Source organism: Dromiciops gliroides, chromosome 1, assembly GCF_019393635.1.
Source record: "Dromiciops gliroides isolate mDroGli1 chromosome 1, mDroGli1.pri, whole genome shotgun sequence".
NCBI classification, from domain to species: Eukaryota; Metazoa; Chordata; class Mammalia; order Microbiotheria; family Microbiotheriidae; genus Dromiciops; species Dromiciops gliroides.
The window spans coordinates 285,131,516-285,147,236 of NC_057861.1; the positions used below are offsets into that span (position 1 = coordinate 285,131,516).

Genomic DNA, 15,721 nt, shown 5'->3' on the forward strand with positions numbered 1-15,721 from the left:
TCCCCCCCCTACACTCCCATTCAAGGAAATGTACATTTAGCCATTAAAATTAAATACTGCATTTTTTCAGAAACATAAATTGGGCTACTTTTTATGCTAGGAAAACTAAAGTACAAAATGTAACTTTAAATATTAAATTGTTGATATTTGTGGGCATAAAATTTAGGTCATATCTTTGTTTGTGGAGAAAGCCTAATGAATAAATGAGAAATTTCTAGTAGGGATATTTAGTTTAAATGTCATTTATCCAGAATATAGCGTATTAAAGCTTCTTATTCACCTGAGATGTTGACATATGCAGGGGCATCTTTTTGAGAGACTGGTTTCTCTGGTTAAGACTAATAAATCCCCCTTATAATAATCAATTTATTTGGCACAAGTGAGACATTTAGATTACCAAGTAGTGTTTTTTTCCCTTCTGGATCTTGAAGTAAGTTTCTGTTTTTAAGAACTTTGTATTGGTTGTGAGGGAGAAGAAAAGGAGAAAGCAAGAGATTTTATTCCTTACCACCACCAGTTCCCAGAAAAGAGGAGGGGGAGAAACTTTCTGGGATGAAGTCAGTTGTTTCCAGGTGTTTTTAGATCCCAGTAAGCTGTTTTCATATAGTTCAGGGTACTGAACCTTATTGCAGATGGTGTGGGGTTTATTCTGGCTTGTATTGTACTTGTCACAATTATGTTGCTCTCTCTTAAGTAAGAGTATCCAGTAAATTGCTGTAATTCTTCAAGACTGTGGGGGGAGAAAAACAGCTGTAACTTTAATAATTGGCAAACTTTTTGTTTAGCAAAATTGTAGCTCGCTGTAGTATTTTTGCTTTGTGTGATCTTTTGACGAATTACCACGACAGTCACTTTTTCCCCCTCCTTGTTCCATTCTTTCCCCTCATCTGTATTCCTGAGAACAGCTGGAAATGGTGAGGAAGAAGTTCTACCTCCCTGCAACTTACAGGTTTTTACCTACACCTGTGATGTGGGAAAAAGAGAGAATGTCTACCTGACAGCTGAAAGAGTCCGGAAGGAAGTTGGAGAGGTCTCAGTCCTGGTTAATAATGCTGGTGTGGTCTCTGGGCATCATCTCTTGGAATGTCCTGATGAGCTTATTGAGAGAACCATGATGGTCAATTGCCATGCGCATTTCTGGGTAAATATGAACATGCTTGATTTATGGGTTTGGGTTTTTTTATATGGGATGATTAGGAGGGAGAGAAGATTTTGGCACATGATTAGCAACTACATACTACTTTGCCACCATAAAACAGCCTTACAAATAATTACTTGCTTGTAATACTTCTGCATTAGTGTCAGATTGAATATTTTATACATGAATGTTGACATATTTTGTTTTATAATGAGGAAGGATTCATTAACATTGTATATGTTTGCAAGGTTGCCATAAGCAAACAGGTATAAATGAAATGTTGGTACTATATTTTCCTTCATGCTGAATTTGTATAAGAGTAATATCTTTGTCCTTATCCAGTTCTAAAGTTTCAGTTCAGCTATGCACATTTACTTGTTAGTTATAGGTGTGTGTATATGTATATGTGTATGTATGTATGTTTATGTGTGTGTGTCTAGATATCGATATATACACATATAATTTGCCTGAGATTCTGTGATCAGCATTTGTGACTCAACAGGGAACCATTCTGTCTTCAGAGCCATCCTGTTGGTCAGTTAACATTGATTGAGCATCCACAGGGTACATGGTACTGTACAGCACCATCGACTTCTTTTCCCACCCCTGATGATCTGAGGTCATGGCAACTTTGAAAATGCTCCATATGTAACTATGGAGGTCATCTCAATTCTGGCAGTTAGTCACTACTACAAGGTAGGGGATAGGGCAAGCCAAGAGTTTTCAAAGCAGTCATAAGCTCCTAACCCAACAGAAAGCTGCTACAACATCTAAGGAAGTAATAGAAGGAGTTCTCCTTCCTCAATTTCCATTAGACTACCCCTGAAATATCTTAATGGGCCTTATTTTCCATTGGTGTCCAAGGGTAGGGTATAGTGACATTAACCTGTAGCAATATAGTTCAGGGTACTAAAAAGACTTGACTTGACTTCTTTCTTCTTTCTGACTGTTGCTTTTCCTTCCATCCTTTTCAGACAGTTATAATTTAGGGAAGAAAGGTGAGGGGATATAAGACTTTGTGGCTCTTTTCCAGGTGGATAAGGCTTATAGTAAAACATGACAAAGAATTTTCTTTCCTAATAGGGCATGTTAAAACTCATTATTTTCTTAGAGTAACTATTTGGAAACATGTCTTTAGAAATGCCTGCCCAAGTTCCATTTCACACATTGAACTATCTTGGATTCATGCTTCAGTAAAGGGATGTGTGTTAGTATCTGTGTAAATATGTATACACACACATATTCACATGCATTTTAGATGGATGATAAAAATATAGGTGATTTATACTAATGTTGCAAAAAATTAATAATGACATTCCTTTATAATACATTTCTTAAATGGAACAAGGCAAAATGATTCCCAAGCTAAGCCATATCTCTAGCATATGTGGTAAAAGAGAAATGATCTTAGGCCAAGCTGTAAACTTTGAACAAAAGTGTTGGGGAGGGGAATACAGAGAGGGAAAAGAATATTTGAAGAGGTGGTCCACAACTAACCAAAAGGCCTATCAAGAGTATGCGCGCCACTTAACCCCAGTTGCTTCACCAAAAAAAAAACAAAAACAAAAAAAGAGTATGCGCACAAGGGGGCAGCTAGGTGGCTCAGTGGATAGAGAACGGGCCCTGGATTCAAGAGTTCAAATCCAGCCTCAGACACTTAACACTTACTAGCTGTGTGACCCTGGGCAAGTCACTTAACCCCAATTGCCTCACTAAAAAAAAATAATAAAAAGAGTATGCGCACACACACAACAGCACACAGGATTCTCAATAATGTATTTTGTAATTCACTTTTAAGTAAACCAAAGTACTACCATTTGGGATAAAAGGACTCCACAGACTATGGATGGGAAAAAGGCATAAACTTTAAAGAATAACACACGAAGCTGCTATGATCTCCAGTAGAAAAAGATACAATGAATAAATCAATTAGAATAGGACCAGATATTCAATGGGTTAGTTATAAGTAACAAGTTAAAATTAGAATTGTTCCTTAACCTTTGAGGTGATGCAAGAATGGTTCATGACCATGAACTTGAATGACCACTAAAGACTGAAATTCAATCTATCTTTCTCCTGTTTTAGCATCTCATTATATTGTAAAGCTTTAAAATTTTCAAATATATTGTTAAAATATATACCCTAAAGGAATCCTATAAAACCTGCTTAACAGTAGTCAGTCTTCCCTGGACTATAAAGCTCATCCTGTTTTAAGGACTTTCATAGTCTTGGCTATGAAAAAGCACCTAAGTTGAAACACTTGTAATTCTGTGTTTCTATCTTCCATGTGGAAAAAATGAATCAAATATTTAATTGTAAAAACTACACTTAGACTGAATTTGTGCATTATTGGCTGTCTAGAGTTCTGGATGTTCTGGATGTTGCTTAACTACAGAATTTAGGGAGTTCTTGGAAGCTTTGTCAATTATGACATCACTTCATATTAAAATATGGGAGGATCCTGAATTATCCAGCTGTTTTTGCCTTAGGCATCTAAGCTAAATAAATTCTTTTCAATATTGAGTCAGCTCATTATAAAGATGCCCTTTCCAAATTCCTGTAGTCTTTTAATCTTTCAAGTGAAAGCTGAGCTCTATCAGTTTAAAATTCTGAAACAAAACTTTGTAGTGTATATGGGTTTAAATGGTATCGACCTCAGCACCACTAGAATTTGACTTGATGCAGAAGTCATGGTTCCTCTTATAGTACCAAGATGTAGGTAGCCTTTAAACAAAGGTGTGTTAGAAAGTGCTGTTTTCAATCCAGAATAATCAGTTGTGTCTCTTCTTTCTGCTATATTTGGGCATGAGAAGAGAGTAGATATAATTGAAGTGGGGAAAGGGGTAGAGTTGTAAGAGGTAAGTTTGTTTCAGAAAGTGAGCCAGCTAGGTAAAAGCTGCATATACCATTTGCCCAGGTGATCTTGAGCCCTATTTCTGAGTGCAAGTATCTGCCTTTACAGGGATAACAAATAGTCTGGATCCTGACTCAGAGATTGTCTACATATACAGTCATACACACAATAAAACAAAGTCATTATGGAAACTTGTCTATTCAGTCAACTGAACATAACCGTATAACCATGATGTCCTGGCCACTATAGCATGGCTCACTCCATAAATACCTTGAGCTGGTTCTTTAAGGGAATGATAGGACTTGGATTAAAAAATAAAGGAAAAGGGAAGGGTGGATGTCTTCTATCCAGTTTTTATAGAAATGCTTCTAGCTAGCATTTCTACCTATCTTTTTTCTTATCTTCCTACTTTCCCAATTAGATTGCAAACTACTTAAGACAGAAATGGGGTCTTATGCATCTTTGTACACTCAATTCCTTGCCACGGAATAAATTCTCAATAAATTTATATTGGTTTGATCTAGACTATTCAAATCTTTAAAGGGAAATAATTTTCTATCAGGAGAAAATCTTATAGACTTTGGTATTCTTAAATCTGAAAAGGTAAGCATTTCTTTAGACCAGTAGTCAACAAGCTCCTCCTATCTGCTGGGCACTAACAACTATCAGAACTAGGATTCAATGAAAAACTTGCCATTAATTATTATTTTTAAAAAATAGAAATTGTGGTTTTGTTTCCTTTTTGTTATTGTATCATTTTGCCTTTTCCTTGTCTTGCTGCTCCCACCATTAATAATACTGGGTTTTGTTGTTATGAATATGCTGTGGTTACTGTGATAATTGGTATTTAATTTAGCAGTTTAAGTAGCCCAAGTGGTACTACCAAATTATCTGTGACTTGACTCAGCTGCCTCATATCAAATAGAGGAGTCAGTACTGTAGTCTGTCCCTTATTGGGTCATTTGCAATTTATCTGCTGTTAGAAATTTTTAAGATAGATGGTATGAGGTCTTTGGGATCCTTACAAGTCTGTTATATGATTTTACATCTGCCAGTGTTGTATTACCATTGGCAGCTTTCCCAGTAACCTTCTTTTGGTCAGCATTCAAAAAGTGATGGATTTTAGGTAGATCCTAGCCAGCATAATCTGTTGGGAAACAGTTTAAGGTTATCATGAGACCCTAGACACTGTACATTAGCTAATACTCTTTCATTTTGGTCCGAGTATTACTGGAATGTATCACTTTGAGTTTTTCTTTGCTTCATTGGGACACAAATGCTTGAAATAAACTTTCACTGTTTTGAATATGGAAAGGTTTCCGAGTATAGGATCTGAAAATCTGTTTTCTTATTCTCCAGATTATTGTTGGTATCTTTGTGAGAGGTGGGAAAATCTGCTCTTCCGAAGAGCCAGCTAGCCAGTATTTATCTGAAGATTCTTCTTGGCCAAAGGACAACATCTGGCCTTTATACTAGAGCAAATTGATCCTTGAATAACCAAAAGGGGGAAGCAAAAGCATTTAACTCTAGTCCTTTTATGTTCTGAAAGAATTTTGCATGGTAAAAGACTAAATCTGTCAAAAAGCTAGTCAGTAATTTACTTCTATTGATATGGTAGGCAGACAAGATAATTGGTAGTTAATTAATAGTCCACTTAACTTAAAAGGTTTCACAGTTTTAAAATAGTAATTACTGAATTAGGCATTTATATCCAAATGTCTAAAGCCTATTTAGGTAAAATCCATTCAGAAAAGTAAAAGCAAGGTCGGAGTAATGAAGCACTTAAGGACATTAGTGCTACAACTGTACCTAGGATTAAACGAATGGTCCCTGATCATTAATGTTTTCTGAATTCTTGTGTGATTTACATGGTTTTAATCACAACTATACTATTCTGGGGTTCCATGGAACCCAGTTTTCTTTAAACTTAAGATAAAAATCACAGTCCTCAAAGTAATCAACTGAATCATCATTTCAGATAGAGCTATTTAGGGGCTTTGTGGAACATTTTTATGCTAATATTAATGATTTTAAGGCATGTTATGTTACAGAATTTTGCTGTTGAGAGAGCCCTTAGGAATATTTAGCTCAGCCCCTCCTCATTTTACAGATGGGAAAACTGAGACCCAGAGAGGTTAAATAATTTTACTGAGGTCATGGTATGTTGCACAGCATTATTTATCTCTAAACATAGCTGCTAGGAGACTTTTAATTTATGGCTTCTTCCAAAGGAAATTAGATGCATCTATGGAAATGTTAACTTATTAGGTAGCATTAGTTCATTCTGCCATCTTCACAGGCTTTCATGTTTAAATGCATATCTAAACAAAGGGGTGTGTGTGTGTGTGTGTGTGTGTGTGTGTGTGTGTGTCTAAGTTGGACTGAGTTGAGTGAGCTCAGGAGTAGGACTTCAGTGATTTACCAATAAATATTACTGACTTGTCATGTGAAGTACAGCATTATGTGTACAAAGTAACTGAACAGGGAGTTGTTCTCTCTTCGATATCCATTTCTATTGGTTAGTTTTGTCCTGTTGTGGAATATGCTACTTTTCTAACTTCCTAGAAGAAAGTTTTCATTATTTCTCATTTTTCTGTATTTTTTCTTGTTTATAGTTAGAGTTAGATGTGTACATGCAGACATTATCCATTCTCTTCCCAAGAAGAAGCTAATCTGTAGAAAAAGTAAAAGGAAACATTCTTGAACTTGTACTAAAGATAAAATTGGTTGAATAGCTTTTTCAAAGTGCTGGCTATGTAGAGATGATTACCCCTAGTAGAGTGCTCAGCAGTTCATTAGCAGGATCTAGTGATAAGGGTCTACTAGATCTCTAAATCCTGTGGTCAGATACTGAGGACTTCCTGACAGTATTCTCCTCATTTCTTTTTTTCCTACCTTAAATTTGCTTTCTAATTGACACAGTACCTGATGTTTGTAATTTCTCTTGGATTAATATTTGGTCCTATGAATAAATCTATATTTGTATTCTACTGGTCATTTTAGCCCTTATCAAACTAACCCAATTCATGATTTGATTTTTTTTCAAGTACTAAATCTCGTTTTTCTCCTTAAGATATGTTGTTGGATTGTTGGCAGAGGGGGTTGTTTGCTTGTTTTAGGATGTTAGTAGTAGAATCAGAAAATGTTCTGGATTTCATCAAAATTTCTAATTTTATATTCCAAATTAAAATAAATATATAGATCAGCAACTTTCATGTTTGAGAATAATTCAGATAAGGAATAAAGCAAAAATAAGTTAATCTTAATGGTTAATGGACCTGAATAGTCTGTTTTGACAGATATGTGATAGAAGTCAGGCATAGGAAAATATATATTTAATTTATACTAATGATAATGTACCTTGGAAAGTTTTTTCAAAAGGAGTAGGAAGATAATGCCCATAATGCTAGATGACCCATAATAGTTTAGGCTTTGAACTTGCATCCTACTAAAATTCCACTAGGGGGAGTGTAGTTAGGGTAAATTTGCATTTGCCTATATTTCCTTCCACTCAAGTATGTACCTGCTGTCTCCCTGTGAGACTGTCGTTCAGTTTCTTTTTAGTTCCAAGTAGTTTAATATTCTAGTAGCATTTTAAAAAGAAATAAAAGTGAAGTTCCTTTCAGAGATGACCTAATTCAATGCTTTGAACCTAAAAATTTAACACTATGCACCTTGATTTTCTTCTGTTTAGGTTTGATTAATGATTTCTTATAAAAGATAGTAATGGCTACCAGTTAAGTATTCAATCCTATTCAGAGGAATATCTCTCTCCTGATCTTCACAATTCCATGGAGTTCTTTCAGGGAAGAGTTATGTTATGATAATATTAGAGTACCTTTGTATACCATTTTAATGTTTGTAAAGTAATACACACACGTACATGCACACTCAGATAAGTCTCTCTGCATCCTTACAACAACCAGGTGAAACTATGATCCCCAATTTACAGATGAGGAAACTGAGACTCAGCTTAAATGATTACCCATACTCCTATAGCTAGCTAGTAAGCTTCTGAGGTGGAATTAAGCTCACTTGAATCCAAATCCTGGTGCCCTATATATAATTCAAGACTGCTTCTCATTAACATAGATTGTCACAAGATGTCAGTGGAAAAGGACTTCAGGTTTCGAGTTCATTAATTCCAAACTTTATGGAAATGAAAAATTTGATAGCAGAGGCAAAATCAGTTGTATAACTCTTTTTGTATAAATCAAGGAACTGGGAAGTTAGGGTAGCTGAGGAGCCATCACTGTGTATGTTGAAGTCTTCTAGTATGAGAACAAAAATTGGATGGAGAAACTGTGATCAAGGCACAGACCTCATTAGGGAAGGAAAGGAAATGTCCTGGAACTTGATAGATGAAGGTTACAAGGACTTAGACTGTGGAATAAATTTGAATAGCATGAACCTAAAAGGAGATGCTGAGTGACAATGCTAGAAGGAAAGTCAGGAAGTGTCAGTGGGGAAAACAGAGTATTCTGACTTCTTCACTGACTAAATGGGGAAGAGGGGTATGAGAGAATGTATACTCATTAACATTTATCAGTATCCCCTGCCTCTTTTTCTGAGCAAAAGTTGAGTTGAAGGAATGGGGAACACTATACTATGTATTCTAGATCCCAATGGCCTTTATCTCTTTGCCTTTTTGTAATTTTTTTCTAATTCTCCTCTCCCCCCCCCCTTTTCTTCTCTAGTCCAACCCAGATAACCTTTCTTTATTGTAGCCAAATTGCCTACCAAAAAGGGCCAAAAGGGGGAACAAAAGAACAATATCCCATTTTCCTTAAGTCAAAAGATATCAGACTCGCCTGAACCTTAATCGTTCTAGCCCTTTGTGAATTGAACTTCTTGGCCACCATAACCAAGAAAAGAAAGAGAAAGAGAGGACACTCTAGAAATCATTTGATCTGACCTATGCCTGAGAATCCCTTCTACAACATCTTCATTCCCACCACCCCTGCCCCTCCAAAATGGTCTCAGGATTGTCTTCAATCCAGCTGTTGAAAATCTATAATTAAGTGGCCTGGAAAGTCATCTTTTGTCATCAATTTACTTAACACTTTGTGGTGTTTTCCTGTGGAGATTGAGTCAAATTTACTCTTATGTACTCAGCTAGCCCATTTTAAATCCCTTTTACTAGCATTTTTTACCTTTTTGAAACAAGATCCTTCAGAGTCTTACATAACTTTATTTTAATATTATGGATTCACTTTTCTAACAGCTCTCTTAGAGGAACATGTTGTCTGACTCTTTTTCTTTGTATTTGTCTATAGTCTCCCAAAATATCTAGTTCACAAACTTTTGGGGCCTGTCTTCCTTCATGGCCTGAAACTTGAAGTAGCAGACTACAGGGAAATAATTGAATAAGTATCTTAAAAACTTTCAACACTTTGCATCAGATGCTGCTAGAATATGTTAACAAGTGAAGAAAATTACTGGAGAAGCTTAGAGTTATATCACAGAATGTGATGTAGCCCAATTGACAAGTCACTTAGAATGAATTCACATTTGGAAACAAAATATTAGATTGTTGAGACTACCAAGAGAATAGAATGTAAAAAATGTTGTAACTTTCACAAAACCATTTTAGGTATGTTTTCAGAAATGCAGTGTTAGCAATGTTGTTTCACTTCCATTTGTCACAAAGATGTGAACCCCTTATCTTTGCTGCAAATAATTTACTAGTAGGCTCCAAATAGTGAACTAAGTTCTTCTGAATAATAGCATTATATAACTTAGTATCATTTCAAATGACAGAGCTCAAAATAACACTTTTCTTCAAATAAATGCAACGGGGAAATACTTGCATTATAATTTACATAAGCATGTGGGTATTTTAAGGATATTAAATTCAAAACAAGCACCTGAGATTTTGCTTCCTATGAATTGGTAATTAACATAATGCTTCCCCTATTGAAAATTTTGAATGGGATCTTTTTGTTTGGTGAATTAGATGTAGAAGAAATAGAAAAGCATGAGATATTAGGCTACATTTGAAAAATTTCCTTAATTTTTGGATTCCTGGGTACTTAATGAACAACATAACTTTTGTCCCAGCAAATTTTAATTGCTGCCTTTTTGCTTGTGAATCACCTTTATTTCCAAATATATATCCCCAGAGAGTCAATTTTTGTAATAAAGAATTAAAAGGCTGGGTGGGATGCATCAGGAACAATTAAGAAAAAACACATTGCTATTGAAGAAGTGTCTCTTCTCCCACAGTCATCTGGGTTGTGGCTAGAAGGGGTTAGGAGATTGTATTATAGCAGCTTCTAGAGACCTTTTTCTAGGTCTCCCAATATAATAGTAAGCTACCAACACTTTTTGCTTATTTCCAAGGAAGGCCCTCCCATTTCTAAATGTCTAATATGTTGCTCAGTAAAAACATTAGCTAAAGAATTCTTTTTCATTATAGTGTTCATTTCAGTTCATGTAGTTTCCATTTTTTTCTTCCTTCTTTAGGGGACGAGACCTGTGATTTGATATAGGAGAGAAACTTAATCTGTTTAGACAGATCTGCATTTTTATTAGCAAGCATCTGTTTTAAGCCCTACTGTGTGCCAGGCACTGTGCTAAGTAAGAGTCTGAGAGAGTTGCCTCAGGCACTCAGAGGTTAAGTAATTTACCCAGGGTCACATAACACACACACACACATATATATATATATATATATATATATATATATAAACAAACATACAGTCTTTAAGTCAGAAATGGAAATTAGGCAGTCTGCAGAAGTAAATATTGAACTGCTGTCTAGAATCAATCAACAAGCAAGCATCACTAACTTTATGCCAGTTCCTGAGCTAGGTGCCCAGTGAAAGAGTCTCTGCCCTCTATGAAATTACCATCTAGCAAGGGGAGATAACATGTACATATAAAAGGATATACCAGAAAGTTTGGTTGGGGCTGGTGGACGGCACTGACAGCTGGGAAATCAAGAAAAGCTTCATGTTAAAGCCAGTACTTGAACTATTGAGCCTTGAAGAAAGCTATGAATTCTGAAAAACAGAGATGAACAAGTGCATTTCAGGGATGGAGGAATGCCAGAACTAGGGCCTAGAGAGGGGAGATATGTAGTATCATATGCGAGAAATCGCAAAAAGGCTAGTTTGGCTGGACTGTAGAGATCAAGGAGGAGAGCAATGTGTAATAAGTCTGGAAAGGTGGAACACAGATAACTCAACAAGCATTCAGTTATTACTATGTGTCAGGCATTGTGCTAAGTGCCAAGGATACAAAGAAAGGCAAAACCACTATCCCTGCCCTCAAGGAGGCCACGTTATAATGGAAGAGACAACATATAAAAGAACTATGTGCATATGAGATAATATACAGAGTAGATGGAAGGTAATCTAAGAGGGAACGAACTGGATGGAGTTGGGAAAATGGAAGAAGATAGGATTTAAACTGAGTCTTAAAGGAGGCCTGGAGGCAGTGCTAAGGAGGGAGAGAACATTTCTTGCATGGGGCACAACCAGCAAAGAGGAAAATTGCAAGGGAGTGCATGAAGACATGCAAAGTGTAAAAAGTCTGGAAAAGGAAAGAGCCAGGCTGAAGAGAGCTTTAAACATCAACTAGCAGGCTTTATATTTGATCCTGGAAGTAATAAGGAACTTTGGAGTTTACAGAGTAGGAAGGGATATTGTCCTTCTGCGTTTAGGAAGATTGTTTTGGCAGCTGTGTGGAAGAAGGATTGGAGTGGGGAGAAATGTGAGGCAGGGAAAGTAGTTAAGGGCCTACTAAGGTAATGGTTGTTTGAGTGGAGAGAAGGATTTTATACAAGAGATGTTGGGAAGATAGAAAGGATAAAATTTGACATCAGTGATATGTGCTGGGCCCACAAGTAAGGAGTCCAGGATGACACTAAGGTTGCAAGCCTAATGAGGAGGATGGTAGTGCCAGGTGGTAAAGTGTTTTAAATGCCAAACAGCAAAGTCTATATAGGATCCTCAGGTAATAGAAAACTACTGGAGCTTCTTGAGAAGGGGAATGAAATTGGCAAACCTTTACAATTCAGAAAAATACCTTGTGTTTGTATAGAGAATATATTGGAATTAGGAAGAGAATTGAGAAAGAGAAACCAGTTAAAGGCTCTCTCACTAGTCCAAGAAAGAGGTGATAAGAGCCTGACAAAGGGTGTTGTAGCCATGTGCACGAAGAGAAACAGATATAAAAGATGCCAGGGAGAGAAAAAGAAAATTTGGCAACTAATCGGTTATGGGGAGAGTGAGGAGCCAAGGATAACCCCAAGGTCAGAAATTTGGATGATTGGAAGAATGGTATTATCCTCTTCAGAAATAGGAAAGTTTGGAAGAGGGTCAGGTTTTAGGGGAAAGACAGCATGTGTTGGACATGATGAGTATGAGATAGTCATAAAATATACAGAGTAGCCTAATAGACATACATTAGTCTAAATAGACATAAAGTCTAAAAGACAATTGATGATATAGGACTAGAACTCAGGAGAGAGTTTAGGATTCAATTTGTGGATCTAAGAATTATTAATATAAAGAAAATTAAAACTATGTAGGCTGATGAGGTTATTTAGAGAAGAGGGCCTGGGAAAGAAGTTTGGGGTATTCCCCTAAGTACAAGTTAGAATGCAAATGATAATCTAGAAAAGGAGACTGGAAAATAAAAGTGAACCAACAGGTAGGAAGAAAATGAGAGCAGTGTCACAAAAACTCAGAGAGGAGACAGTATACAGGAAGAGAAAGTGGTCAGTAGTGTCAAATTGAGCAGAGAGGTCAAAAAGGATGAAGATTGAAAGATTATCACACTTGTCTATTAAGAGATCATTGGTAATTTTGGAAAGAGCAGTTATAGTCGTGATGAAGTCAGAGGCAAGATTGCAAAGGGTTAAAAAGAGATTAAATGGAGGTGATGGGTATAAACAGCCTTTTCTAGGAGTTTGGACTCTGAAAGGCAAGAGAATTAAAGGATGAGAACTAGGGGAAATGAAAGGGCTAAAAAGAGTTTAGGGCTTTTGTTTTGCTTTTTTAGAAAAGAGCTGACTTAGACATGTTTGTAGACGGTAGGGGAGGAACCAGTAGCAGATAGGGAGAAGCTAAAACTGGGGGAAAAGGGATGGTTTTAGGGGCAGTTTGCTAGAGAAGACTGGTGGGGATGGATCAGGTTTACATGTAGAGGGATTGACCATATAGAGAAGGGCAGATTCATTATTAGAGACTAGAGAAAAGGAGAGAAGGGGGAGTTATGCAAGGGGTTGTGAGAGCTAGAAAATGGAGAAGAGCTAGCTCTCAACAAATGGTCTCTTTTCTCAGTAAAGTACTAAATGAGGGCCTTAGAAATATCTGCTTTAATCTCCCATATGTAACCCTAGGTAAGTTACTTAACCTCTGAGTTCCTGAGGCAACTCTCTCATACTCTTAGCACAGTGCCTTGCACATAGTAGGGCTTAAAACAAATGTTTGTTGATAAAGGCTCAGATCTGCTTGAATAAAACAAGTTTCTCTTTCAGAGATCCCTATATCAAATCACAGGTCTGATCTCACCCCCCCCACCCCCCAAAAAAGGAAGAAAAATGGAAATTGTATGAACTGAAGTGAACACTATAATGAAAAAGAATTCTTTAGCTAATGTTTGAGAGGGCCTTCCTTGGAAATAGGCAAACATTGTTACACTGGCATAAATTAACTTTTCACTTACTAGTTGATTTCAATGTCACTTATTCTTTTGACTTTGAGTACAAAATTGAGTGTCTTCGAATAAATTTTGAGTTTGATTAGCATGGTTAATTTAGCATTGACTAAATGACAACTTTTAAGTTAATAACACCAGAAAGTTTTTCCCATAAATTATGCAATTATGTAATACTATAATCCTAAAGAACCAGCACCATGCTGGGACTTATCAAAATCTCATTTTCCTTTTTTACTTTTATCTTCCACACTTACCTTCTTTCATTTGCTAGTTCTAGCAAGGGGTAGCTTTTACCTTGGAGATGCTGGGTTCTCTCCTTACCAGTGATCTTAGTTTTCCTGCTTTTAAAGCACTAGAACATCTCTCCTCCCTTTCTTACCAGTGAAGGAACTCTGGTTGCCTCCTTCCAACTCCCAAGTCCCCCAAAGGCCTCCCCAAAAGCAACTGAGTAGGTAATGCTGAGATTTTCTATAAGAAAATGTCAAATATGTCAATGTTGTTATCTTACTTTGCTAGGCAAAAATTCTGGTTTTACAGAAATTCAGTATGCATGTTGCAATATGATAAATTGGGTAAGAAAACGTGATGGATGCAGTAGCTCTTGTTGATTTACAAAGGAAATTTTCAATAAGCAGTGAATCCTAGGTTGGAATTACTAGCTTATATAAGTACTTAGCATCAAAGTTTTTGGTTTATTTTTTTAAGGGTTTATTTATATGGCAGTATGATTTTCAGTTTATCCCTGTGAAAAAACTAAGCCCTTAATCTATTACATAATAAAGTCTTAAGGTACCTTGTTGATAATGGAGTCCTAATTCCCAGTAACTACTTACTTTGTCTTCTAAAATCAGCTTTATTTTCTTTTGCAAAAACCAAGTGTCACAAGACAACAAATTTCTAAAATTATGACAATTGTGCCAATAGTCAGACTTATCCTAGCATCTGTTTTAAGAGGATTTTTCCCCTTAAAATGAAGGTCATTTTGAGAGTAGATGTACCCTTTCTGTGTGAGAAAAGCACCATCAGAGAGTTGAGGTTCTCTAATATTGAAATAGACATTCTCAAAGACCTATCCCTAGAGTGAAATGAATTGGGCAGTATTACAGGAGACTAAGTTGCTTGTGCTGGATGAGTTTGGGGAGGGGAGACAATAAAGAAGAGTCCGTTCTACCAGCTAAAACGGAATGGGGGTATAGAGATACAAATAGCCCCTAAACATCCTCATTGTTTCCAATGTCTGCCCTTCTTTCCACACTTGACTTCCAGGGTTGCCTATTGTTCCTTTGTGACTTTTTCCCACTTTTGAAGTTATTGATGATTGATTTTAATCTGATTTTTCTCTAGTAGAGCCAGTCTTATCAATGTGATTGATTATTCCCTCTAAGTAATGCAGATCATAACCCACTCATACCTGCTTATCCTGTGTGTGGTTCATACATGTTTTCCCATATATTTGCTAGAGGGGGAGGGAATAAGTTTTTCCAATGTACTTTCTTCATTCTCTTGCTGTGTGGATGTGAATCAAGCATGTGGACCATCCATTGGGTATCCCACAGTCATACCATGTGACTGGCTGACCTTTTCTTTTTTTTTTTTTACTTTTTTTTCCTTTTTTTGTCTCTTTCTTTCTTTCTTTCTTTTTGCAGGGCAATGGGGGTTAAGTGACTTGCCCAGGGTCACACAGCTAGTAAGTGTTTAAGTGTCTGAGGCTGAATTTGAACTCAGGTCCTCCTGAATCCAGGGCTGGTGCTTTATCCACTGAGCCACCTAGCTGCCCCCACTGGCTGACCATTTCTAATGCCCCATCTTTTGCACCACCTTCTGTACTAATTCTGTATTTTCAATGTGCGGCAACCTGCTCAAACCCTCCATGTATCATATTTCCCTTCGAATCATCCTCACTTAATTCTTAAGATGTTGAGTGTTCTGTGACTTGTAACTATATGATTTCATCAGAAGAATACTGATGGGGGCAGCTAGGTGGTGCAGTGGATAGAACATTGGCCCTGGAGTCAGGAGGACCTGAGTTCAAATCTGACCTCAGACACTTGACACTTACT

At 36.7% G+C, this 15,721-nt stretch overlaps 1 protein-coding gene across 1 annotated transcript in view; it reads left to right on the forward strand.

Moving 5' to 3' along the window:
• The window catches only part of RDH10 (retinol dehydrogenase 10), a 42,544-nt gene that overhangs the window by 2,098 nt on the left and 24,725 nt on the right, over nucleotides 1-15,721 (forward strand). The window contains exon 2 of the mRNA XM_043979624.1: nucleotides 906-1,141. Within this exon, the coding sequence (XP_043835559.1) occupies nucleotides 906-1,141 (236 nt within the window). The remainder of the gene's footprint in view (nucleotides 1-905; nucleotides 1,142-15,721) is intronic.